At 37.8% G+C, this 26,934-nt stretch overlaps 1 protein-coding gene across 5 annotated transcripts in view; it reads left to right on the top strand.

The window, feature by feature from the left end:
• LOC131353247 (probable G-protein coupled receptor 153) overlaps positions 1–26,934 on the top strand; it is a 43,712-nt gene that overhangs the window by 8,813 nt on the left and 7,965 nt on the right. For 3 of the 5 annotated variants that reach the window (XM_058390137.1, XM_058390134.1, XM_058390136.1), the window contains exons 2-4: positions 8,503–9,141; positions 18,073–18,502; positions 24,804–24,993. In XM_058390137.1, the coding sequence (XP_058246120.1) occupies positions 8,789–9,141; positions 18,073–18,502; positions 24,804–24,993 (973 nt within the window). In that variant the 5' untranslated portion in view covers positions 8,503–8,788. Of the gene's footprint in view, positions 1–8,419; positions 9,142–14,337; positions 14,481–18,072; positions 18,503–24,803; positions 24,994–26,934 lie in introns of those variants that run through there. The other 2 variants (XM_058390135.1, XM_058390138.1) reach the window with 2 other exon arrangements.

Here is a 26,934-nt window from a genome sequence, read left to right as displayed (position 1 = left end):
TTTGGTTTTGAACAACATCTTCCTCCCCAAATCCCTTCGGTTTACAGCTTTTGCTCCATTGTACAGTCAGTTACCATTTTCTGTGCATGATCATTTTTTTTTATCATAACCAAAAAATACCGAATGGTGCACAGCAATAACTATTCCCTGTCTTCTTTTCTTCCTAATTTATAAGAATGCCTAAGAATGCCAAGTAAATGCAGATTTGCGTGCACATACACACATGCACACGCACACACACACACACGCACACACACATAGGCAGTGAGTCACATCGCATGCTTATTAATGTAATCTCTTTAATACATTCCACACATCAGGCTGTCCAGATTTTTCACACACATCCAATATATGGAGGAGAGCTGACAAAAGCTGAATATATTTAAACATATTACGAATACGAATGTTGCACAACTATATACACTGTATTAAATCATCTCTTTTTGCCTTTGGTATGTTTAATATGGTTTTTTTTTTCTTTGCTTTAAGTTGCTAGAGTTAAAATCTAGGGATTAGAAGGATTACAATATTGAGATTCACATCTCTGGAATTATTATCAGATTTTATGTAAATGACATGCAAATTATGGTAAAACATCCAGGATTCCTAGGAAGAAATAGATGTTTGCGAAGTTATCAAATGATAAAAGAAATGTTCATGTTCTACGCAAATAGCAAGATTACTATATTTGAAACGTCTTAGATAGATAGATAGATAGATAGATAGATAGATAGATAGATAGATAGATAGATAGATAGATAGATAGATAGATAGATTCTTTATTGTTATTGCAGTTACATCGAAATGAAGTGTCTCTCCTTATGGTGTAAAAAAAAAAAGAATATCAAAAAAATGAAGGATAAAAATTAAATAAAAAGAAGTACAAATATTGAACTACCTTATCAGAAGGGACTGTTCAATTGAGATAAAATGAAATAAATTCTGTGGAATATAAAAAAGATGCACTTTGGGATCTTCCATTTTGATTCCACTTAACTCTACTCCACACCTCTCCACTTCATTACACTTCATGGTTATGAGCAGAAGCATGGCAGACAACTGAGACTGGAGAAATGATGAGTTCAATTACTTTGAAAGGGTCTGATTTTCCCTGAGAATCCCAGAGTTTTGGCCTAATTTGCAAATCTGATTTTTTTAAATATTATTTTAAATGGTATTACAGATTATCTGTTTACAAAAGGCACATCTTTACAGCAGGCAGGTTCAAAACAAAGAAAAACCTCCCCAAAAATGTCAATTTAAAAATCATATTCAAGTACGTTTTTTTAGCTTTTGAGCTCTGTATATACCCAGTGCTATTCAGAGTTCTGGAAAGTGCATCTGTATGTACCCACGGTTCGAATGCCAGTCCTTGCAAATCTGATTTGCAAAACCAGGGCATTACTCAAAGACAGCAAGTGGGAGGGTTTCGAATGTAATTCAGCTCTCTTACACAACATCAATGCACACTCATTTCAATTCTGCTGTCAGGATTACAGCTAGCGTGTTATCTAACAGGTGCACCTTGTGTGTTGCTTTGTTTGCTTAACACAAACATAAACCGTTGCGGGGCAGACTTGCTAGTTGAAGTGCGGTCTTGCTTAAAGCTGCCGATGATTTTAGTTGGCAAGATATTATGGTTATAAAGAAGGTGTGGCACAAAAATGTTACCATGTTTTTGTAAAATTGGAATCATTCGTCACATAAGGTCACTTTTAATTTAAGTGTTCTCCAATCTGTTTATTTTTAGTGAGTCTGTGCCCATTGAAGCTTCAGCTTCCTAAGATGCTGTGTGGTCTTCTGCTGTGGTAGCCCATCCTCCTCAAGGCATTTTGAGATGCTTTTCTGCTCACCACAGTTGTAAAGAGTGTTTATTCAAGCAACTGCTCCTTTCTATCTGCTTGAGCCTGTTTGTCCATTCTTCTCTGACCTCTTTCACTAACAGAACTGATGTTCACTGGATGTTTTTTGTTTTTTTCTGTTTTCCATTCTGTGTAAACTCTACAGACTGTTTATGTGAAAATTTCAGGATTTTCTGAAATACTCAAAGCATCCTATCTGGCACCAGCATCCATGTCAAAGTCACTGAGCTCACATCCCCATCGTGGTGTGGAGAAGGTTTTAGACTACTGGTTGTGAGTTCAAAACCCAAGACCACCAATCTGCCGCTTCTAGATTCCTAAGCAAGGCCTTTAACCTTTCAACTGCTCAGGTGTATAGATAAGATGCAGCGGAACCTTGGCATACACATATAATTCATTCTTAAGGCAAAAATTTGTTTTGCGAAGCGGATTTTCCCATAAGAAATAATGTAAATGCAGTTTCAGCCACCCAAAAGTGTTACCAATATTACCAATACGAAGCATATGTAAACCGTATGGCTGCTTGAACTGACCCAAGCCAACACTCTATGTGAAGGGTCCTCACAGATAGTCATGCCACCAAGCTTGGGCTAAAGAACAGACCACCCACACCACCAATCTGTCAAAAAAAAAAGGAAAATCACCTAGCTTTTGAACGTATCCCGAAGGCAACTTCAATTTTTTAACTAGCATATCAATGCTTGCCATCTTTGTGGGGACCTCTGTCAGATCAGCAAGACTAAATATGTTATACTCATAGGTGATATATGTTATCTAGACTATGGAAAGTGAGGACATATTGTGTCTACAATCAATATATTGGTGATGAACAGAGAGATAGCAACAGATACACCCTCAATCCAGTTTTTGCGTGATTGCGCAATCCGAGTTGAGGCTAGGCTCATCAATGCCTCACATTGCATCTCGCCACTGTATTTGTATCTGGTCAGTGCCTGGCAGCTCCACCCTCTGAAATGCTCTTCTGTTATTATACTATTCATGCTACAAAACGCAGATCATGGAGTAAGTGTGTGATTTGTGACACGCCTCTAGTACAGCCCTAGTCCTGGGTTTCTAGATAAGCACATGGCTGCAATTCCAAATCTGTGCAACAATTCACTAGTTTCTTAAAGCACTCATGAATACACTGATGGCTGGAAATGAATGAAGTTGAATGATTAATTGAATGCAGTTCATTTACGGACTAATCTACAGTCTAAAGAAGGTTTTTCATAATGGGAGAAAAGGTTCTGCTGAACCAAAAAGAAAAGAGTTGCTTTAAATCTTGTATGAATCACGTATTTAATTGTATCTAAAATGTCATTACCACTATTTATCTTTTGACAGACACATTCTGGGCTTACGTTCATCTCTGTTTATTCATGCTAAAATGGGGTCCATGATCAGAAGAAGATATTTGTCTCAGCCTCACAGGCATACTGATATTTTGTGTTCATTTGCTGTAACTACCTTGACAGTTAGCATCTCATCGAAGTGTGTATGTAGGTGTATGTCTGTGGGCCAGTTTTTGTCCTCTTCCTAGACAAACAAACTTGACAACAAAAGCTTTTCAGAGCAGAATATAGTAACTAAGACAGGTTTAAGGTGTCCAGATGGTTGCACATGGGTCAGGTTTTGTTGTTGTGTCATTTTTATGATAGACTACTCTTATAAATAAATAAATAAACCAGTCGTTATGCAGTCAGTCATCCTGTAAATGCTCTTTGCCGTATTAAGTTACAAAAACTACCAGTCTTTGGGTGCATCCCAAATCATGCAAAACCCTTACACACAAATTTACTACATTTTGTATTATAAACAGTGTGAGTCATGTGTTCACACCAAACAAGAAGCATGCTGCCTTCACATGCTATCGTAAATATGAACTTTTACACTAGGAAGTTGCACATCAACCCTTAAATCGTAATTATGACTGGGGAACTGAGTTTCAGAGATGATGCAGTTAAATCCAGTTAATGCTTGACATTTTGTTCATATTACTTTATGTATATCAGCAAATGTTCTGTGCAAGTTGAACATTTTTACACTGTGAAAAGAGCTTATATTTATCCAAAATTAAATTATCGTCAGCTAGCTAGCTAACTGAGTAATATAGAGTAGAATTGTGTCAAAATAAAAGTTAAAAAAAAGAAAGAAAAGAGATATGTAGGAATGAACCTGGGGTCATCCGTGTTTTGGGTTCTTCCTGAAAACAAAGCATGTGAACACGGCGTATTTGTCATTACCACTTACAGGAAATAGAATCATTCTGATAGCTCACAAAGGCTGCAGAAGTGCCCTTCATGTACCCTGGATGATGCACTTATTCAAATGAAAAAAAAAAAAAAACAAAATATGGACACTCCTTGTACACAGTGCTCACAGCTTTGTTAGCGTAGCAGAAGAGGGGCGGGGCTACCGGGCGCTGACACTGGATGAGAAAGAAAAAAAAAAACACTTAAAAAATAAATAAATAAATAAATAAATAAAACACTAGACTGTAGTGTGTGTAGTGTAAGTGTATAGTGCTTCATTTGGGACACAACTTTTGGCTTGCAAGACATACAGTAAAAAACAACTGAATTATGTAGATTCTCTAATTTGTTGATTTAATTTATTATTCCATTGTTTACCCTCCCAAGGAGAAGACTTGATTTATCATTTATTCGAAAAATATCTATCTGATTCGATCTTTTATTGGCAGGAACTGGCCGATTGTGTGAGATTTTGAAAAGCAGTGTCTCGTCTTTTATAAAGCAACTGCACCTTAAGCGTATATTACATTACATAAGAGTAGCTCTTGGAAAAAGCTGTGAATATGATCAGGTGCTATCCAATAGGTGCTCATCCTAGTTTAACTCCATTATACAGCCATTTTGTCAGTAGGATAGATTCCATGACGACTTTAGAGCATTGCTGCTTCTCAGTTCTTTGATTGAGTTAGAGATAGTGTTTATTTCACTATAGCCAGAGATATTGGGGCTACTATTGAGCCCTAGTTTGATCACTTGATAATGTGGACCATTACCATCCATCCATCCATTTTCTATACTTCTTATGATGTGGAACCTGGTAAACTATCCCCGGGGACTTGGGGCAGAAAGGCTGGGGAACACACTCACTCACATTCACCAATTCACACAGACAATGCAGAGATGCCAGTCTGTCTACAACACATGTCTTTGAACTTGGGGAGGAAATTGGTGTACGCAGCGAAACCCCCAAATTACACAGAGAACATGTTAGCTCCATGCACACAGCCAAATGGTAGGAACAGACAAACTTGACAACAAAAAGCTTTTCAGAGCAGAATATAGTAACTGGACTGAAAGAAAAATACAGGTTTAAGGTGTCCATATGGTTGCACATTGGTCAGATATTAAACTTATTCTGTGTTTCTCAGCTCAAGGGTTTTTCTCAGAGTTTACCTTGGAAGACAATTTCCTAACCATTTCCATACAAAGCTTACCCATCTATTGCGTTTCATAGCTAGCTAGTGAACTTGCCTTTGAATACCAGCAAAATGTTTTGTCCAGAATTGACCTGGGTGAACCCCATATTCCGTAGATAACACACGCTTTGAGGACATATATGATAATTCAAATTTACTCACAAAAATTATGATTACAGTAATCCAAAATATAAGTTATTTAAAAGATGATCTTGAGCAAAAAAAATAAATAAATTGGACAAAGCAGGAAACTTTTCTGGGAGCAAAAAAAAAGAAGGAAAAAGTATGTACTCATTTAGGTATAAAGTTTACCAACATGGCCCTACTTTCTAATTTTAGTTATGAAAATCAGCTAGAAAACTTCACTGACCTTTAAGACTACAACTTAGAGAAATCTCTCAAGCTTACCCGCTGAGGTAAATAATTTCATCCTGGGAAAATCTGTACAATGCCAAAAGGTTTTAACACAAAGTTCATGAACAAACGAGAGAGATTCAGTTAGATTCCATATGATTTTATTTATGAGAAAACCTAAGAAAGTTCTGCTTGTGCCTCTATTTTTTGCTTAAAAAAAATCAATCTGATATTTTCCTGGATTGTTCTGAATTACTATTATGAGCCTTACTCGTTTGTTTCTCAGAGAGCACTCCTTTCCAGATCAGTAGGCTAAATAAACTGGAATAAGCCATGTGAAAATATATAAAGCCTATTTGCAAATGAAGTTTTTTTTCCTCCCAGTGGGTTAATTAATGAAGATGTGTGAGAGATGAGTCAAGAGAACATTTTTAGTCATGCTAGTTAATGCCAGGATATCTGATACATATGCTAGCATGCAATTACCACTCTGACAAAGTGTCTGGGTAAACATAGTATGCTGCTTTTATTGGATTTTCCCGGGGTTTTAAGTAATGAATAATCAGTGAGGCTGTCCATAGCACTTCTGTTGAACAGTTATTAAGCATTATAATTGTTGGTCATGATGTACAGTCACTTCCACAGTTTCCACAGCCCAGTTTCCTTTCATCATCATGCTGTTTATATTTAATGCATTTAATACTTGCTTATTCAAAATGACTGGGTTTTCCATCCATCAATCCATCCATCCATCCATCCATGTGTGATGTCTCAAGAACGACTACTGGAATGTTTTGTACAATTGATTAGGGTTAAGTTCACAGCCTGCTCGAATATTTGAACCAGTTTTTCTTCAGTAGTCTCCTTCCTGTTTGCCATACAGAACTTACACACCCATTTTCAGGAACTATAGCTATAAATATTGTCTGTTTGTTCATCTGAGATACTCGTCAGCGCAGTTTCTCAAGAACCAGTGATTGAATGCTGGTTATATTTATATGGAGTTATCCTTCTAATCAGCAGATGAACATTACATTTTGGAATTCATCCAAACAGGGTAAAGTTCACAGCAGTGGCATATGTCTGCAAGAGTTTCTCTTTAGTAGCTTCCTTCTTGTTTTAAAGTATATTTAATTAAGGCTGTCTCTGGCGATAACAAGAAGGACTAGAGTCATTGGTTTGGTTTGTGAAGACATCCCTAATACCCAAAGCCCTCCTCTTCTGTTTGGATTATGTTTATAGCTATAAAGTCCCTTGTCTTGATATTTCTCACAGTTTTTGGAATGACCTTTTTTAGTTTTTAAATCTGTGTCATCTACATGCGTTTTGTTAATGTTGACTCAGTTATTCAGTGTTTTTTCACTGTTCTAGCAACTTATTCAATTCCATTTAATTTGATTTGTATATCACTTTTAACAGTGAAAATATTCAGATGCCACCGCTGACTAACTGAACCAAGTCTCTAGCATAACCTCAGTGCAACCGCATCGAATATCTGCACTGCACTCTGGAGTACTGTTTCTGCTACTCTGGATCACAATAAACTTAAAATATTTTAACATAAACACATTCATATGTCCCAGAATGGACTTCTTTTTATTCTCAACCTAGAACATGTAAGGACGGCATGGTTTCAGAAGACAATCCGTTCTCCCCCCAGGCAAAACGCTCCTCGGTATATTGAGCAGATTACGATGTTTTATTTAGCGCTGCTTTGTTGGCACGTGGAAGCAGAAAAGCTGATATTCTTCCTCTTGTGTCCTTTTTTTTTTTAACAAGAAAAAGCAGCGGATGACACATGCAGCATGTTTAACATATTGTCTTATTTAAATGAAGGCTCAAGCAATGAGCCAGCTGATGGCCTGACTGCATGTAATGAGTCACTGAATTTCTGCATTTGCTAATGATTTGTGGTGCGCTGTCTCAAGTAACAGCTCAAATACGTGCAGTACGTTTGAGAATATGTTGCATTCCTACTACTTGCATCAAAGCCACACAGATAATACGCCTCAGCCTGTGAACAGTTTGTTCTCCTGTGGACTGAACACGCTTCAGTGAAACCATCAGGCGACCAACAAAGATAATGCTGGAAGGATTTATGTTGTCTAGTTTCAGTATATACGTAGATAGTCCATGGTTTAGATGTGAACGTTTCTGTATATTTGAGGTGGCAGCTTCTTGAGGAAATTCTATTAACAAGATGTTCAATGTCATATCATCGACAAAAGCAGTGTTTAAGAGATTCAAATGTTTATAAGATTCAGAGTCCCAGAATGCAGTGCAGCTCAGCAAGTCAGTGATGTACACAAGGAGGAGTGTGATGGTATAGAATGAACATTGAGGCTTTGGAGCCTGTTCTGTTTGAGCAGAGTATACAGATGAGGAGGTGTGAGTGCTGGGAAGACTAAAGGACTAACGTGCTGCTGCATTGCTCTCTTTGGGTACAGTGATGAATCAGAGGCGCTGCTATGTGCAGGTAGACAGACAAGGTTGACAAAGTTTAATATGCAAGGTGTTCAGGGATGACTTTTCCTTTAAGACTTGATTTTCTCAAAAAGGACCACTTTATTAATCCTCCCCTTTTGTAAAAATAAATAAATAAATAAATTGTGTAATAAATTGTTTCAGATTCTGAAGCTCATTTGCCATTTTTTTGTTTCTTTTTCCCTTTTAAAATGTCTCCTTCTATCCACCCACTTTTTCTGCTAAATCTCTCATCTTCACATTTATGGTATTATCTTCATTTTTCCAGTGTTGTCATTTATTTAATCCACTTCCTGCTCCTTCCTTCTGGCTGCCATTTGACTCCCCTATATCTCCTCTTTTGCCCTTTAGGATTGCCTAGAGCACTGGCTCGGATCAGTTTCCCTGCTTCTGCTGGCCCCCTTATTGTTCCTGGTCCTCTTCATTCCCCTCTACTTCCCAACCCCAGAATCCTCCAGCACTCAACATGCCCACTAACTACTTTATCCGATACATGCAAGAGAAGTTCCACCTTCTCCTGTAGTAATGCCCGCTCTGGCCCAGTGCCAGTCTCCACCCGCTGCCCCACCCGCTGCTCCTCCTCTTGCCATCCCATCCCTTGCCATTGCCACTGTTGCCATCTGCAGGCTCCTGCACCATGAATGATGAGGTCATCAGCACCAACGCGCTGGCCTGGCTGGTCTGCTCCGGGGTGTCTATCCTGGCCAACGCCTGGGGCATCCTGAGCGTGAGCGCCAAGCAGAAGAAGTGGAAGCCTCTAGAGTTCCTGATCTGCACGCTGGCCGGCACGCACATCCTCAACATGGGCATCCCCATCACCATGTACTGCGTTATCCAGCTGCGCCGCCAGCACTCCACCTACGAGTGGAACGAAGGCCTCTGCAAGGTCTTTGTGTCCACCTTCTACACTCTTACTCTGGTCACCTGCTTCTCAGTCACTTCGCTTTCCTACCACCGCATGTGGATGGTACGCTGGCCTGTCAATTACAGGTATGCAAACAAAATTTGCTTGGCTAGGTTTAATGTTGCTTTGTGAGATTTTTTGCTTTTTAATATACAATTATTGAGACGAAATTGAAGCTACAGGAAGAGATCTGTGGAGTCAGATTTATTTCCACAAATTTTGTATTATCTACTGATTTTTTTTTTTAGCTTTTCTAAGATCAATCCTTATATCCTACCTTGAGCCAGGATGTATCACAGCTCCTCAGCTATAATATTAAGCATTGGTTTGAAATATTGCTATTCTTAGCCATGGATGCTGGAGCTTATCTCCCAAGAACACATCCCTACTGCCTCATGTACAGCTTTAGATATTTCCAGTGATATCAGGTGACTTATAGCTGCAGAGACAATTCTTGAAGGATGTTCAACTTAAATGTATTGTTCTGGTTTGACTATGACTTTAAGGCAAACAACTGCTTTGGTTTTTGTCTATATATGTTGCTAAAATAAGGAAAAACTGTTCTAAGGTTGTTTTTTTAAGTGTTTTACTTATTTAATACAACAGCAATGTGCCAACCGTTACAATTTGCATTTTATTAATGAACAACACTGAATTTTTTAACCAGTTATAGTTACATTTAATGTTATGGAAGCTCCATGAGACAAATTCATCCCTGTTATCACTTTTATTAGAGCATCTATAAAGAGATGGTTAAGTAAACATTCAGAGCCTAGATGCTTTGTGTAAGGACATTATATTTCTTATCTTAGCAATATTTCTGATATGAAAGAAGGCTAGCTTTGTAATATGGTCTACATGAGCTTCAAATGAAAGACTGGAGTCAATAATCATCCCAATGGTCTTTCACTGCTGCATATGATGAAACAGAAAGGCCATCCTGAGATACAGTGTAATCAGAAAGCTTACTTCTAGCTACATGTGATCCTAGTAGAAGTACCTCTGTCTCGTCAGAATTAAGTAGATGGAAGTTCAAAGGCAGGCTGGCCATCAGGAAGCTGAAGACCCAGTTGGTCAGTTCATATTCCTCTTTATACACACACACACACACACACACACACATACACACATATATATATATATATATATATATATATATATATATATATATATATATATTCCATTTTCTTTATGTGTGCTCTCTAACAAGTTGCACACACACACACACACTCACAGGGAGTGTAGCAGAGACCTTACTTATAATTGGTTCAGTCTGTTAAGTTTCGATCAATTTCCTGTGCTTGTGGATGCATACAGACCAGCAGTGGAAAGAAAGAAAGCAGTATAGCAAAAGAGCAAGAAAGGACAGCATGCTTAAAAATAAATGAATATTTCTGTTCTGGTGATTGTGATCAGAGAGACAGCAGGGAAAAGTGTGGCAGAGCCTAGTCAGTGAAATGAGGCTGAGGAATGATAAGCATTTTTAAGATCAGCTTTTTGTCAACTTTTATTTAGCACTGGTCTGTTGTTTATTAGTGAGACACAGATTTCATTGGTTTGTCTCTCAGACAGTTAGCTACATAAAGGGAAAGTTAGGCTACGGTCTGCGGTATTATAGACAGCATGCGCATGCTGCATTAGTATGTCAAATGGATGTCAGGTGGAATGAAATTTCTACCAGATGGCCTGCATTTTACTAATAGACGTTACACCATTTGATTGACGATTATGTGAAAGCATTGGGATTAATGGATGGTGATAGCCTTTCAGTGTTCAGCAAATATTATAAACTGAATGATTTACATTACACAACTTTGTTGTTTATAGTGCTACTTTTCTTATTTATGTGCCATTATACGTTGGATCTATTGTAGCTCTATGCTGTAATACTAGCTGATGCATTTTCAGTGATGTTGTAGAAAGCAAATCTGATTTTGCTTCCCAGTTTGTGCTCGGTTTCTGGTGACAGGAGAAACCAAGGCAGATATTTAGACGTTGTGGTCATTAACTGAGTATTAGTATATTATTACTTTGGAATGTGGAAACACCAGGAGATAAATGTGTTTGCACCTTGAGGTCCTTTAAAACAACCTCAAATTATTTAAAGAGCCATACAGAGCATTTGTCACACCTAATGACTTACACAACATGGCTGCTCCTAGCATTACACTGTATAACTACAACCATGGGGACATTATATTGTGATCCAACTGTATTCCTGTAAACGTAAATCCGTGGTGCATAGCATAGACACGTGAATTTCTTACATACGCTATATTGCCAAATGTTTGCAAGACTGCGAGCCATGCCAAAACTGGGATGTCTGCCTTTACATGCACATGAATGTAATATGGAGTTGGCCTGCCCTTTGCAGCTATAACAGCTTCAACTCTTCTGGGAAGGCTTTCCACAAGGTTTAGGAGTATGTTCATAGGAATTTCTGACCATTCCTCTAGAAGCACATTCATGAGGTCAGGCACCGATATTGGACAAGAAGGCCTGGCTCGCAGTCTCTAATTCATCCCAAAGGTGTTCTGTCAGGTTGAGGTCAGGACTCTGTGCAGGCCAGTCAAGTTCCTCCGCACCAAACTGTCTCATCCATGTCTTTATGGACCTTGCTTTGTGCACTGGTGTGCAGTCATGTTGGAACAGGAAGGGGTCATCCCTAAACTGTTCCCACAAAGTTGGGAGCATGAAATTGTCCAAAATGTCTTGGTATGCTGAAGCATTAAGAGTTCCTTTCACTGGAACTAAGGGGCCAAGCCCAACCCCTGAAAAACAAAACCTTAATTCAATGATTTGGAGCGGTGTTCCAAAACTTTTGGCAATTTAGTGTATGTAAACATATTCCTCATTGAGGATAGAGGGACACTTAATGTTCAGACCGCTGGAAGAGATAGAACAGTGTAGATGCGTGATAGAGAGACCTAGCATTTGGTGCATTGTGGCATTCTGGTAATTGCTTCATTGCTTCGAAAACTCACATCAAACTGCCGATTGTCAGGCCGCTTTCATAACTAACACATAACGCATAATTGCCATTCACGATAATATGACTCACTGGGGAGCTGCCGTTGTAACTGTGATTTAGATACTTCAAAGTTAGAGTGCTTTTTTTTATGTACTGTTCTCATTATTTTCAGATGATCAATCCTCTGCAGAAAAGAAGGCTAAACACTTTTGATTATGTTCAGCGAATCAAAGTATTTTATTTACTGGACCTGTCCAGGATTAATCAGGCTTTGTCCATTATTCACAACTACTGCAGCCACAATAAAGCAGATCACAGTTCACACAGAAATTCGGCTGAAGCTATGAAATGGCACAAGGAAGGAAAGAGACTTTTGATTAATATTGAAGCAAGTCTTAATTACTTGTTGCTCATTGGCATATAAAAAGATCTTTCTGTCCTGCATAATGTGCCAAAGTGGCTTTTGAATTGAGGACATTAATAATAATAATAATAATAATAATAATAATAATAATAATAATAGTTAAAATTATAGTTCCTCTCAGCAAACCTCCTCTTTTGTTTTTAAACTCTTGGTTTTAGTTTTTTTTTCTGCCTTGCAGTACAGTTATTAATTGTTTTCCTGCACTGCCTAGTTTACTCTTCATGGACGCTCCACAGGATGATTTGCAGATGAATGCATTTCTGGGGCACAATGATAGGAAAACAGCCGCTCGTGCTCTTAAAGCAGCGTTAGACGAATAAGGACAAACAGAATTATTTGTGTTTGTGTGTGTGTGTGTGAGCTGTAGCTTGGTGAGTCAAGAACAAAAGCAAACCAATTGTTTTTTCCTCCCTTTTAATATCTAGTCTCTGTATACAGCGAGTGTAAACTTCCAGCCTCAAAACACTTTTTCCCAGTTCAGTGTATTGTCAAGTAGGTTATTGTCTTACTAGAGGTTTAACCAGAAATAGAGTTAAAGTTTTTCATAAGGTGGTTTGTTTTTATATACTAAAAAACTGACAGAAATGATGAACTGGGCTATAGTGCTAACTGAGTGAGCTGAAACAACAAAGGCTCTGCTGCTAACTGAGTGAACTGAGAGATTAAATGGTATGGTGATGCTGTGAGCTGAAACAACAAGGACTATGAGGCTAACTAAGGGAGCAGAAACAACAAAGTCTGTGTTGCAAACTGAGTGAACTAAGACAACAAAGGCTATGATGCTAACTACAAAAAAAAGGTTCCAGCAGTAAAGCTATGAAGCTGAGGTCGTAACTGCCTTGACATTATTCTAATTAGTCCGGTGCAACCAACTAACTGTTGTGACTTTACTGTTGTGTAGGTGCTACGGTGTGTACATCAGAGGTGGTAAAAATTCTGGCATTTAACCTTCTTTATCCTCTCTGCTCCAGGGTGCTGTATCATGGCCGACCCTGTGCTCTACCTCCAGCTTCCTAACAAGCTGGGATATGTGAGGAAAGGCCTTTCATTGTCTGTAATGAGGGTTTGAAATTAACGCCTTCCAAAAAATCAGCTGTGGCTGTAATGCTGTCAAATCACTAGCCAATCTGGCGGGTTACTTTTCATAAATTATGTTCACTCATTAATTTTTTTGAGGAAGTTCATGGAAGCCAATTCTGAATACTGAACTTGTGAATCATGATATATTGAAAACAAGCTAAATTGGGCAGCATTTGTGCATATTTGGCTTACTTGAACATAATAATGGCAACACATAACTGGTTCACATGCATTTAAGCAATAACGAAGACGTGAAAAACATAATAATAGGGCGATATTTACCAGGGGTTAATAACTCAAATATGAAAAGGAAAGTCGTCCTAAACAACGAAGGAGACCAAGAAAAGAAACGTAGAAGTTTTAATACCGAGTGGCGAATTGGGCGCGAATGACTGGTGTATGACTCCACAAATCAGATAATGTATTGTGACATTTGCTGTTACGTAGTTAATGCTGTGACATAGTTTTTTGTTTGTTTGTTTGTTTTGCAAATTTAGCAGCCAAATTGGCAGGTGATTGAAAAAGTTAATTCCAAACCTTGGCTGTAATGTATATGTGAAAAATAATAAATGCTTCTTTGTCTCTTTAAATTCTTCATTTGAATGAGGAAAGAATACAGTCTTAAATTTGCTTACTGTATGAAAGTAAACGTGTAAGAAGGCTTCAGTGCAATTAAATTTTATTTGTAAAGCATTTTAAAAATGGACATTGTCTCAAAGCAGCTTTATCGAACAGAAGAAAAGTTCAAGATTAATATTAGACTTAGATTTAAATTTATTTGTATAGAAGCTAACCAATAGAAGCTTTATTCCTAATCTTTCACATGTAAGCTAGCAAGATATTGACTCATTTTTCTCATCTTCAGCTGCCTGGTTTCAGTGATTCAGATTGCAGCAGTAGAGCCTGATGTGCTCTTCCGTTGGTGGAGCCCGTCCACCTCAAGAATCAGTGTGAGATGCTTTTCTGCTCATGACGTTTGTAAAGAGTGGTTATTTAAGTTTCTTCTGGCTTTCTGTCAGGTTAAATCAGTCTGGAAACTTTCCTATCTGCAGAATTTCCACTCGCTAAATGTTTTTTTGTTTTTTCTTGTCGTCTTTTCACATCATTTGTTGTTTTTGTGTGTACATACAAGGAGGTCAGCAGGTTCTGAAATACTCCAAAACCCAATCCTGTATCTCAGAAATGATAGTGACCTAGTAACCTCACACGATTATAAAAAGTATTGACATCTAATCTACTGTTTTTAAGCATCATGAATTCAGGTTTGGTTTCTATTAACAACACAGACTACCATTTGAAGTGGAAAAGAACATGAGGAAATGTACAAATTGTGATTTAATTATCGTCTTTCTGTTGAATTGATTCTAAATTCAAATCCACAAGGATGTCACTGATAATAGTGGGGAAATGAAATACAAATACGAATAGTGAAGAGATTCTACAAGGGGAGGTAAATGGAGAGAACTTGTAGAATTTTCAATGCTGCTGTAGCCAGTAGTTCAGTTTTTCTCATGCTCGGAATACACTGGTTTAAATTATGAATGCAGCCCAGACTCTGAAAATAAATTCTTCAGCATCTGTTTTTCTCATTGCTGCTCTTCAAACTGACAGGGCTTTCCTTCTCTCTCTCTCTCTCTCTCTCTCTCTCTCTCTCTCTCTCTCCTTGTGGCTTCAAGCTGTGTGATGATGTAATTTCCCCCATGGGGTATTTGCGAGACAGGCTAAAGTCATGACCCTGACCATCCAGAGAACTACCTCTTCTTCTGCATCTCTCTTTCATTTTTCGAACTGGTTAACAAACACGGATGATGCCACTTCCTCCTCTGCATCTTACACCACGTACATGTTCCCAGGGATTTATTTCTTTCTATCTTTAACGTCCTCTCCCAATAGGATTTTGGCTTAGGTGTAGGCATGGGATTGGATCAGTTCAAAGATAAAAGACAGGCAACAAACAGGAGACGAGGGAAAGAGCACTGAGTAAAAGGCTGTGTATCTCTTGGCAAGTCTGTGAGTAATGCAGAGCAATGAAAATGCCCTGGTTTGTAAAAATCCAGCCAAGAAATTCATTATTTGCAGCATTTGAACTTTAACAGCAACAAACGCTAGTGTTTGATAGTTCTGTAGCATTAATAAAAACACAATCTGAATTGTGAATTTGCTTTGAGAGCAATGCTCTGGATGTCATTTTTGTGCCAGAGATTTTTTATTATTTTCCAGAATAAATTGAATTCAGTTCAACACCTTCCCTGCACGACATATTCAATTCAGTTTTATTTTATAATGCTTTTAACAAAATTCCAATTTAATTGTCACACACATAATCATAGATGATACGACCTGCAGTGAAATCCTTTTTATATCTGTCTATTTTGTAAATATATATAATTCATTAGAATAGGCTCGAAAATGGGGGGGATTTAAAGAAATAAAAAATAGTATACAATAAAATAGCAGCATATGAAACGGTACATTTACTGATTAAATACAGTGGTATGAATATAGAATGAAATTTTATTTATATTTATCCCTAATGGGTATCCCTAATCCCTAAAAGGTGGCAAGGAAAAACTTCTTGAGATTACAATGAGGAAGAAACCTTGAGATGAACCAGACAAGTGAACCTCATCCTCATGTGAGTGACACCGGATAGTGCGATTACAAATATGAGACGCAGCATACACCAATCAGCCATAACATTATGACCACTGACAGGTGAAGTGAATAACACTGATTATCTCCTTATCATGGCAGTGGATGGGATATACTGTATTTGGCCACAAGTGAACATTTTGTCCTCAAAGTTGATGTATTAACAGCAAGAGAAATGGGCAAGTCTGAGTTTTACAAGGGCCAAATTGTGATGGCTAGATGACTGGATCAAAGCATCTCCAAAACTGCACCCCTTGTGGGGTGTTCACAGTCTGCAGTAGTGGTCAGTATCTATCAAAAGTGGTCCAAGGAAGGAACAGTGGTGAATGCGCTGTGCCACAAAGCAAAAGTGGTTCAGGAATGGTTTGATGAGCACAACAGTGAGTTTGAGGTGTTGACTTGGCCTTTAAATTCCCCAGATCCCGATCCAATCGAGCATCTGTGGGATGTGCTCGACAAATAAGTCTGATCCAATGGCGGCCCAACTTCGCAAATTAGTGGACTTAAAGATTATGCTGCTAACATCTTGGTGCCAGATACCACAGCACACATTCAGGGATCTAGTAGATCCATGCCTCGACCGGTGAGGGCTGTTTTTGGCAGCAAAGGGGGGGACCAACACAATATTAGGCATGTGGTCATAATGTTATGCCTGATCAGTGTGCATAATATACAGTTCCATATGACATATGCCATATACAGACTGTACATCACAGCAGCTTATGAAATGGCATTAATGAATTCAGTTCATAGTTCTGAAACCTGTGATAAACTACGAGGAAGGCAACAAAGAACTCTCAAATTCAGCCTCATGCAACTTGCGTAATGCAACTTGCGTAATGGCCCCCGAGAATCTCAGTGTACCAGTGACCCTCTGTTTTAGGTTTATCTTTAACCCGAACAAAAAAAGGAGAAGAGAACTGACAGTCCATTCCCAAAACATGGATCTTTCACAATAGTACAGTTCATTACACAGTCAAGGTTTACTTTGTTATTGCCCCGAAAACAGCTTATCTAGGAGTAGAACTTAAACAAAGACACTTCGGGGAGACTGATGAAGGTGAATGTGGATCAGTCTGTATATAAAGAGTACATTGAATATGTTACAATATTTGTGCCTCATTGCACAGCACTATACTGTTCATATTCCACATGATAGTCAACTGCATCTCTCTTGTCCTCCTGTACCTCCCCCCAATTCCTGCTCCCACCCTCAGAACTAAGCTCACAAGTTGTTTTCAGAGCTCTTTATGTTAGAGAGAAAACAGCACTGCCTAACACATAACTACACATGACTTTCTTTGACCTTTTTAAGAGCTCTAATAAAAAAGATTTATGGTTCCTAATGAACCCCTTTATTTAACCTTAAAAAGGAGACTAGAATTAAGAGTATAGTGTATTTGGATGTGTGCTGAAAAGATATGAGCTTGTAGGAATTCCTCAGAAAGAGAAAATTCATCTGGGTTTAGTAACTTTTTGGAAGTGACCACAGCTCCTGGCTGATGCAATCAATGGTAAAGTGTCATCGCTGTTGTTTCCAGTTTCCAGATTTAACATCTATGTCAGTGATTTTGTCCGTTCATTCTGGGTCCAAGGATGACATTTCTGTCTTTCCTGTCAATCAGAATTCTTCTCTGAGCTCATGTATGTTGAAGATGGTAGTTAGCGTGTCCTCTGAATGGGTTAAAAAAAGGAGGAAGTACGTGTTAGATGTTTACTCTAGTGGATGCTGACTATCACTCAAACTGGCTAAATACCATCTTACACCATATAACAAATCTGTAAAAATGCTAAACATTGTGGAATTTCAGATAAATCTGCTTCTTTCAGAAGGTCATTGGGGTTTTAGCCTCTAATACAACTTTATTTTCTATTCTCTTTCCTCTCCAGACTGAGCAACACCAAGAAGCAGGCTGTACACACAGTGATGGGTATCTGGATGGTTTCTTTCATCCTGTCCACACTGCCTGCTGTGGGCTGGCACGACACCAGCGAACGCTTCTACGCCCACGACTGTCGCTTTATCGTGACTGAAATCGGCCTAGGATTCGGAGTCTGCTTCCTGCTGCTGATCAGCGGCAGCGTAACCATGGGAGTCATCTGCATCGGCATTGCTCTTTTCCAGACGTTCTCCATGCAAACAGGCCACAGCGCTGACAAGAACAAGTTCAACGTGCCCACGATCGTGGTCGAAGACGCGCAGGGTAAACGACGCTCGTCCATCGACGGCTCCGAACCGATCAAGACGTCGCTTCAAATCACATATCTGATCAGCGGCATCGTGTTCATCTATGACTTCCTTACTGGATTTCCCATTCTGGTGAGTTGCATTGATTATACAGCATTATACATATATTATATATATAGAATTAGGGAATTCTGGTATATATTCACTGTTCAGCTCTTCATTTACTAACATATGAAATCACAAGAGCTGATTTGCATGTGCACAATTTATCAGCGCTACCTGATTTATATATAATAATAGAAGAATTAATCACAGTGAGGAAAAATATTTTAAATTGATTTTTCTGCTAGATGCTGAGTTTTAAGGTTTGTTGAATTATTAGCCTATATTTTCTCATTATTGAGTTTTGTTTGCAACCAGTGGAAACAAGCTGACACTATTTTGAAAATTTTTGGAGATTTTTATTTTAATTGATGGACTTTCCATCACTTTATGTAAATTTAATATTTGCCCTTTGGGTGTATTCATTTGCATATCCAGATTGGCTTTCACCGCTGGCAACTCGTACTGCTAATCTGATATATATATTACTGTGCAAAAGTCTTAAAAATGGGGTGAAGTAAAGAGACTTTTAGAAAATAATGAAACTTTCAACTTTTTTCTGCATGAGATAAAACTCAGATAAAGTCAATTTATTAAACTAAACAAAGTCAGTGTGATAAGCCTTTGTTTTTACATCAAACTTTACATCAGTAGTCTCAGACATGTGTGTTGTTTTATATGGAAATTGGCTTGTAGATTCTTGTAGCTCTTGGATTTGAGACAGTTCTTCTGGAGATTTTTCCTGTCACACTTGCTTTTGTTTTTGTAGCTAATCCCTGACAACCAGCACTCACTTTTTTGTCTAAAAAGTCCTCTGTTATATAATATGTGGGTTTTTTTTTTTTTAGGTTGGAAAAGTAATGCTTGGAGAAGTATTTTTGTACTGACCCAATAACGCAAAAGTCATAAAATAAACAGTACTGTACTGTACACCGATCAGACATAACATTATGACTGCCTGCCTAATATTGTGTTGGTCCACCTTTTACTGCCAAATCAGGTCTGACCCGTCGAGGCATGGACTCCACTAGATCTATGAAGGTGTGCTGTGGTATCTGGCACCAAGATTTTAGCAGAAGATCCATTATGTCCTGTAAATTGCTAGTGGGATCAGACTTTGTTTGTTCAGCACATCCCACAGATGTTCGATTGGACTGAGATCTGGGGAATTTGGAGGCCAAGTCAACACCTCAAACACGTTGTTGTGCTCATCAAACCATTCCTGAACCATTTTTGCTTTGTGGCACCTTGCATTCATCACTGTTCCTTCCTTGGACCACTTTTGATAGATACTGACCACTGCAGACCGGCCCACAAGAGCTGCAGTTTTGGAGATGTTCTGATCCAGTCAGAATTTAGCCCTTGTCAAACTCGCTCAAATCCTTACGCTTGCCCATTTTTCCTGCTTCTAACACATCAACTTTGAGGACAAAATGTTTACTTGCTGCCTAATATATCCCACGCACTAACAGGTGCCATGATGAGGAGATCATCAGTGTTATTCACTTCACCTCTCAGTGGTTATAATGTTATGGCTGATTGGTGTATATCTAATATATTTTGCATATTTATTCTTTAAGGCAAGCAAAATTTATGTTTAAAATATATTTTTTATTATTTTATTCCATATAAACACTGTTAGAAACAGAACTTCTAAAATTCTTATTTGTATTTTAAATAGGGAAAAGCAAACATGATTGTTCCCAGTGTTTGCCTCACAGAGGTTGTGTTATTTTTTCATATTTTTTTTCAAATAATGCATTCAACTTTCTTATAAATTTGGTATGGTTAACTAAGATCCACTTATCAGGCTCTTACATACAGTTTACACATGTGTTTATTTAAACTAAGCTGTCACTGATATGCAGATACTGTATAGGTTCATGTTATTCATTCATGACATATGATATCACACAGGTATATTTTGTTCACAGTTTTGACCAAAGTCTTAGGAAATGTGTAAAAAATCGAGGTTTATGTTTTCTGATGCGTGTGACCCAGTCGGTGAAGAAGGAGCAATGTGTCAAGTTGAACTTGTCCTTGACCACTTAGAGACACTGCGAAAGCTTTCAACCACTGCGTTGCTGAAACTTTAATGACCAATTCCAGTTACACGCTTGTCAGCAGTAGGAGTTATTCTCACAGCAGTGGATTGATTTTTTTTTCTTGCAGAGGAAAAAGTTCCTCTAGAGTGTGTGTGTGTCTGTCTGAAAGTAAGTGTGTGAGTGTGTTTCTGTCTGAGAGAGTGAGTGAGAGAGAGAGAGAGAGAGAGAGAGAGACAGAGAGAGAGTGTGTGTGTCTGTCTGAGAGTGAGTGTGTGTGTGTCTGTCTTAGAGACAGAGAGTGTGTGTATCTGTTTTTGTCTTGCAGAATCAAAAGTTCCAGTGGGTATGTGTAAGACAGAGAGTGTGTGTGTGTGTGTCTGAGAGTGTGTATGTGTAAGAGAGAGAGAGTGTGTGAGAGAAAGAGAGAGAGAGACAGAGAGAGTGTGTGTGTGTATGTGGGTGTGTGTAAGAGAAACAGAGAGAGAGAGTGTGTGTGTGTGTGTATGTGTGTGTGTAAAAGAGAGTGAGAGATTGAGGTCTACGGTGAATAGAAGCAGACTGAACACCACAGGATTATTCGTCTCTGGAGGCCTGAGAAAAGCTCTCAGCTGAGAGTGTAAAATTGTCATCACACAGAAGCAAAGTCCTCGCTGGTTCACTTTTAATTAGGCGAGCAGTGCTCTCAGGGGATCAAGGAGATGCTTATGTAGATATTTTTGATTATTATTAAATGAACTTTTAGATTTAACCTCAGCTACTGCGCTGCTAAATGGGTCAGAGAATAAGAAAGAGACAGAGAGCCAGTGTGTGAGTGAGAGAGAGAGAAAAAGAGAGCGAGAGAGAGAGACAGAGAGAGGTAAACAGCATAGCCTCCCTGCCAAGTCTGGATTTGCTGAAAGAAAATAATGATCCAGTAAAATGTTTTTTTGTTTTTTTGGTTAACGTGTCACTTCCCAGTAGCTCAGAAACCCTGTATATTCTCATAACACTCAATGTGCAGGCATTAGATTTAACATTTTAACACAAGTTACACTTTTATTAAGTTACACAGTGTTGAATAGAAGTGTAAATGTTGTTTTATCTGTTGTACCATATACTATATATCATAAATGATGAGAATTTTACTTTCCTAAAAGCCACCACATTTACACTTGTATACACCGATCAGGCATAACATTATGAGCACTGAGAGGTGAACTGAATAACACTGATGATCTCCTCATCATGGCACCTGTTAGTGGGTGGGATATATTAGGCAGCAAGTGAACATCCTCGAAGTTGATGTGTTAGAAACAGGAAAAATGGGCAAGCATAAGGATTTGAGCGAGTTTGATGAAGGGCCAAATTGTGATGGCTAGACGACTGGATCAGAGCATCTCCAAAACTCTTGTGGGGTTTCCTTGGACTGCAGTGGTCAGTATCTATCAAAAGTATCCTTTAAGTCCTGTAAGTTGCGAATTGGGGCCTGTGGAGATCCCACCTCACAACTTAGGACTTAAAGGATCTGCTGCTAATCTTGGTGCCAGATACCAAAGCACACCTTCAGGGATCTAGTGGAGTCCATGCCTTGACAGTCAGGGCTGTTTTGGCAGCAAAAGGGGGACCAGCACAATATTAGGCAGGTGGTCATAATGTTATGTTTGATCAGTGTAATGCATCTCAGTTACTGCTTAAACCTTTAGATTGAAATCTCTTTGATATTTGTACAAATTATTTAACTTTTTAATGATTTTAATTTAGCAGTTTAAGTCTAAGTCTGACCCACAAAAAAAACCCAGGACATGCATTAAACCTCAGCTATATACTTGGCTTTTTTATATTTTGCTTCTTTAGAGGTTACAGATAAAAGCATCTACAGAACAAAGCTAATAATTGGAATATTTATCCAGATGGATCAATATCCAGTTTATTGATGGACTTTTACCACAGCATACAGGTTTGCTCACAGGTTGGCAGTAGAAGAGTAGTTCTGCAACAATAATAAACTGGGAAACTGGGAGAAAGATACAAATTCTACAAAAAAATAAAACATTAACAAAAACAAATTCTACAAAAAAATCAATTAATACTTTGAAGCATTCCACACATCTGAATTGGAAAAAAAAGTTTCTTCCAATGTATATCTATATATCTATATCTATATATATCTATATATATCTATATATATATATATATATATATATATATATATATATATATATATATATATATATATATATATATATATATATATATATATATATATATATATATATATACATATATATATATATATATATATATATATATATATGTATAAACATTATAATAAAAATAAAACAAATCAATAATAATAACAACAACAATAATAATAATAATAATAATAATAATAATAATAATTTATTATTATAACAATATTTTATTGTTATTATATAAAATAACATACTGGTGAAACATGACATATCAAATTCTTATCACTGATACTAAATTGTAATATTGCCATATAGTAACTCCATCCTGCCCCATGCAGAATCTTCTCCTGTTTACTATGCATCTGTTTCACTCAGTCATATCCATTACTCTTGTACAATAATATTCACACAGGTATGACGCTCCAGTGCCATAAACCGAGGCCTGTTTCTTTCTCGCTCACTGTGATAATGAGCTATTTAAATGCATTGACAGCTATGTCACATGCACACTTCAATTACAGTATGTTTTACGGAGTGTGCTGAATGGCCCGCCCAAGTGCCCCACATGCTACACATGGTTTTGAGTCTAATGTCAAATCTTAGGATAACTAATGGGATGAACCGGCTATTGGAATGTGCTTTTGTGGAACTGGCTGGATAGAATCCTTGCATGGAGTTCAATGTTAATATTAGCATAACGTTGACTCCGGGGGATTAAACACTGACACTGAGAGGAAGCCCAGGCCAGGCCACCCGGGCTTGCACCCAGTACAGTGGTGTTAAGCGGACACTTAAAGAAAGCTTTTCCAGTTCGATTACTGCGAAAATTCCTCCTGATGATGAATTGTAGAAATGTGCACCCCCTGTAATGGAGCTAAAATATTTTTGGAGAATGTGTTTGGGTTTTTTTTTTCTTGCTAACTGTGTAATCAGCTAATGCCAGAGGAGGCTGGAGATTAATGGTACATGAAAGATATTGCTAGGAAACTAAATATCTCAGTGGAAATATATGAGGAAATGTGAGATATAGAGATGTAAGCTCAAATAGAATTCCAAAAAATGGAATTTTCACATTGAATTTATTTGTGATGTCACACTCTAAAGTAGTGGTTAATGGCCCACTCTCAGATACTTTGCAGTTTCTTGTAAGTATTTTTAACATGTCCTAAGTTTAAAATATATATTTTTTACTGTGACAGTGATATCACCCTCCTCACCCGCAGCTAAACACAGAGTCATGATACTCTAGATAGAGAAAACCGACTAATCTGATAAGAGGCTTGAATCAACCAAATGATTCATTTGTTTACACTGATAAAGTGGAATGCTAGTATACTGCTAAAATGGAAGAAGATTTACAGTTCGTTCATGAAGCTTGTTTATATAACCACTAGATCATGCTATAGTCTGTAGATTTAGGTACTAGGTGGTTTGTGTCCCTACACTGATTTGTGTTTTTATTTGTTTGCACATTGTTTCAATTGTGTTTGCTTCTTGTATATTTGTATAGAGTGGATTACAAAAGGACTATAACACGAATAATTGGTTGCTCACAATCAGGATTTCCCGCTGACTCTATAAAGCTGTGGTTTAATACATGAGGGATTTTTAGTAGTGAATAAAAAGAAAGATACAACAACAAACAGTCAGTTCTGCCAACAAAAACACTTTATATAATACTTAACATAAGTTAACTTAACAAATAAGATAACATAAGATAACTTAACAAACACTTAACTTAACATGAAAGCTGTTTTATACTGAAATTTCTGTAAATGATTCTGCATGACTAATAGGACTGGAGGAAAACCATTACAATTTGGACTTAGCTGAGGGGATGTTTTATCAGTTTAGCAGAGAGTCATCCACGATGACTTGATGATTCCCAAAAGCTCAGCTTTTTCATTTTCCCAATAAAAGGAGTGGTCAGACCAAACACCAGTCACTTTTTCCCTGAAGAAAAGCCAATTCACTGAAGGGGAAAGGACAGTGGTAATTTTGCTTCTTTGTTTCTCAAGTGAACTATGACCTGTGAATAAGGCTAATCCCATACATGAATAACAAATTCTACATCCCATAATACATGCTAATAAGTTGTGTTTGTCTTTGTCACAGGTGGTGAGCTTTGCCAGTCTCAAGTATGACCATTCCTACAGCTGGATGGTCCTGTGTGTGCTGTGGTGCTCCATAGCTCAGTCCATTCTCCTCCCCATGTTCCTGTGGGCCTGTGACCGTTACCGTGCCGATGTCAAGGTGGTCTGGGAGAAATGTGTGGCCATTATGTCCAACGATGAGGTCGATGAAGGTAAGCAGCACGGGGAAAACTTCTGCATGGTTTCAGGAGAGGGAAAAAAATGGGTAAAGAAGGAAAAGGAGATTTCCTTTGGATCTTTATGTGGAAACTGATACAAGGGTCAGTTTAGAGATCTTTTTAAGACAGACAGTGATTACAGTACACTCAGTGGATCTGTTTAATATGGGAGAGATTATTTCATGTTGAGGCAATGTTAGAATCTATAACATATAGTATAATTATATCTTATACTGAATAGGTACTAGTTGTACTAGATTCTGTACTAGTTGATCACTCGAACCAAACTGTTGAAAGGTTTCATGCCATTGACTTTATACTTATCCAGAGAACACAGACTACAGGTATAGACTATTCAGAGAAAAAGAATGATTTAAAGGAATCATTACAGAACCAGTGGCGGCTCGTCCATAGAGGCAGGTGGGGCAGAGCCTCTCCTTTGTGTCAGCTGTGCCACAGATTGTTAATCTTCATGAAGTGGTCTTGTTGCACAATCATGTTACAGCACACTTTCTTAGGTTCTGATTGCAACTAGTGGTTATAATATGTGAACAATGGTACGTGGGGATGTGGTAGCTTAGTGGTTAAGGTGCTGGACTACTGATCAGCTAGTTGTGAGTTTGAGTCCCAAGTCCACCAAGCTGCCACTGTTGGGCCCTTGAGCAAGGCCCTTAACCCTCAATTGCTCAGCTGTGTAAAATGACATAAATTGTAAGACGCTTTAAATAAGGGTGTGTGCCTTATACTGTAAGTGTAAGATGCAGCAATAGAGGCCCTTGGGGGCAGGAGGAACAGTAAACAGGTTTGCTAGGGTTTTATCGTAGGTGATACCATCTCAGTTTAAAATTTACAAGATTGTAGCCTGTAGCATGACTCAACTCTCAAGTTCATTTTGTTTGAGGCTATCAGAATTATTAACCCTTAAGAGTCTGAAGATGTCCTGACATTTATTATTTACATATTATTTCAGTTACTTATATCATATTAATAGCAAAAGTCTCATTACACTACAGTATATTAAAATTTTTGCTGCAATAATATGTTTTTGGAATATATTTTGGAAAGGTTTAAACTCAAAAACACTGAAAACATATACTAAATGTTTGACATAAAGCAATACATTGATGCCCCATTGAAATCTGTGGTCATGAGCCGCTGCTGTAGGTAACTTAAATAATCATTTTATTTTATTTTAACTTAATATAGAAGGTGCATTTTGAAAAAAAGTTTGGGTTTATTTTAAAGTATCTGCAGTTGCTTGATTACATGGAAAGAATCTCAGGTCACAGGACATTATTAATATATTAATAATAATATATTATATTATATTATTAATAAATAATTGTGTGGTGGTCTGTGAAAATATTCTTGGATGCTGCTGCTGTTGAACATCTCTATGTTCTGAAAACCTAAACATATTTTACCGAAACAAGCCGAAAACTGTTTTTATGTTGGTTCTTATCTAACCTTGCCTTGGCCGTCTTCCTGCAAATAGCAAGTTGGCTGAGGAGCCAGTTTAACAAACGCAGACAGTTTGTCTGAATATGATCTCGCCAGCTACGTGTGCTTTTTTTTTTTTTCTCCCATAGTGAATGTCATGCTTTGATCAAGTCATCAGATCTTTGCTACGTACTATAGCAAGAGAGACGAAAATCGAATCAGCTCAGTTTGGGATCAGATATCAGCCGCTAAATGCCGTGATTCTCCTCCACTGTCACATTATCATCATCAAAACAAAGAAGAGTTCTGAAACTCTCCGTACTCCATGATTTTAAAAATGATAAAATCACCTAATAAAAAGATATCAGTAAAACAAAATTGGGAAAAAACAAGTATTTTCAGCCTGATATTAGCATGAATAGAGATCACTTTAGTGAAGAGGTAACGTTAAGGCGTGTATTTAAATTACTTCAGGTGATGATATGAATAATGCTG

Source organism: Hemibagrus wyckioides, linkage group LG05 (genome assembly GCF_019097595.1).
Source record: "Hemibagrus wyckioides isolate EC202008001 linkage group LG05, SWU_Hwy_1.0, whole genome shotgun sequence".
Classification (NCBI taxonomy): domain Eukaryota; kingdom Metazoa; phylum Chordata; class Actinopteri; order Siluriformes; family Bagridae; genus Hemibagrus; species Hemibagrus wyckioides.
The sequence above is the reverse complement of the archived record's forward strand: the minus strand, read 5'-3'. Positions and strand labels throughout refer to the sequence as shown.